At 65.3% G+C, this 1,302-nt stretch overlaps 1 protein-coding gene across 1 annotated transcript in view; it reads right to left on the reverse strand.

Moving 5' to 3' along the window:
- HSPG2 (heparan sulfate proteoglycan 2) overlaps positions 1-1,302 on the reverse strand; it is a gene marked incomplete at its 5' end in the record, with an annotated part of 33,419 nt that overhangs the window by 29,150 nt on the left and 2,967 nt on the right. The window contains 6 exon segments of the mRNA XM_010001381.1: positions 5-59; positions 516-604; positions 695-744; positions 829-905; positions 990-1,121; positions 1,202-1,302. Of these exon segments, the coding sequence (XP_009999683.1) occupies positions 5-59; positions 516-604; positions 695-744; positions 829-905; positions 990-1,121; positions 1,202-1,302 (504 nt within the window).

The raw sequence follows: 1,302 nt of genomic DNA on the forward strand, positions 1-1,302 counted from the left end.
GCACTAAGGTGGAAGTGGTGGGGACGGCAGGTGGCACAGCGGGGACCCTCCACGTTGGCCTGGGGGGACACACATGGGGTGGGTGACACTGCTGTGTTCCCCTCTTCGTGCTTTGGGGACACTCCGGGGAGGCACGAACAGGCTGGGTGACAGTGGGTGGTACTGCTGTGTCCACTCCCCAGGCTTTGGGGACACTCTGGGGACACACTCAGGGTGGGTTACAGCTGTGTTCCCCTCCCCAGGCTTTGGGGACAGTCTGGGGACATATACAGGGTGGGTGACACCACTGTCCCCCTGCCCACACTTTTGGAACAGTCTGGGGACACACATGGGGTGGGTGACACCACTGTGTCCCACTCCCCAGGCTTTGGGGACACACACAGGGTAGGTGACACCACCCTATCCCCCTCCCCCCAGGCTTTGGGGACAGTCTGGGGGGACACGCACAGGGTGGGTGACACCATTGTGTCCCCTCCCCAGGCTTTGGGGACACTCTGGGGACACACAAGCCTCACCTTGCAGCGGCACTGCCCGCTGGCATCACAGCCCTCGCCCATACTGCCACGTGGGTCACACTGGCACTGCCCAACAGGGACACCTGGCACTGGGACACACACGCACAGAGGTCAGGCAGGACCCTCCCAGTGCCACCACCGTAGGGGACACTGCCCCATTTCCTCCCTGTGACACTCACCTCGGCAGGGCTCTCCCCGCAGAGGGTCCCCCACATATCCTGGCGAACACCTATTGGGGGGAACACCAAAAATGACATGAAGGGGGGGTTGCACCCCAAAACCAGCCCCCACCCCCCCTCGGGACCCTTGTCACCTCTCACAGAGGCGCCCGCTGTGCCCTGGGGCGCAGGCGCTGCAGGTGGGCTGCCCGTCCCTGTCCTCGAAGCAGCTCTTGGTCACCCTGTGGAGGGGACAAAGGGGATGGGTGACACCCCAGCAGCGTCCCCAGGGGCATAGGGGACAAGAGGGTGGCACCTACTGGCTCTCATCGTGGGGTCCATGGCAGGGACAGGGCTGGCAGTCACCCGGGGTGCCCCGGGTGGCATCGCCGTAGTAGCCAGGTTGGCACTTGTCACACTGGGGACCCTCGGTGTGGTCCCGGCAGCCCTGCAAAGGAGAGGGAGTGACAGCGTTGGTGTCACCACCGTGGGAGTCCCCGGGGTGTCCTCTTGCTGCCCCCAGCTCACCTCGCAGACGCCAGTCTCAGGGTGGCACTCGCTGGTGTGGCCGTGGCACTGGCAGGGCTCGCAGGTCCCCAGGTAGAGCCCGGTGCCGCTGCGCGTGTAGC

Source organism: Chaetura pelagica, unplaced genomic scaffold, assembly GCF_000747805.2.
Source record: "Chaetura pelagica isolate M959 unplaced genomic scaffold, ChaPel_1.0 scaffold187, whole genome shotgun sequence".
Lineage (NCBI taxonomy): Eukaryota > Metazoa > Chordata > Aves > Apodiformes > Apodidae > Chaetura > Chaetura pelagica.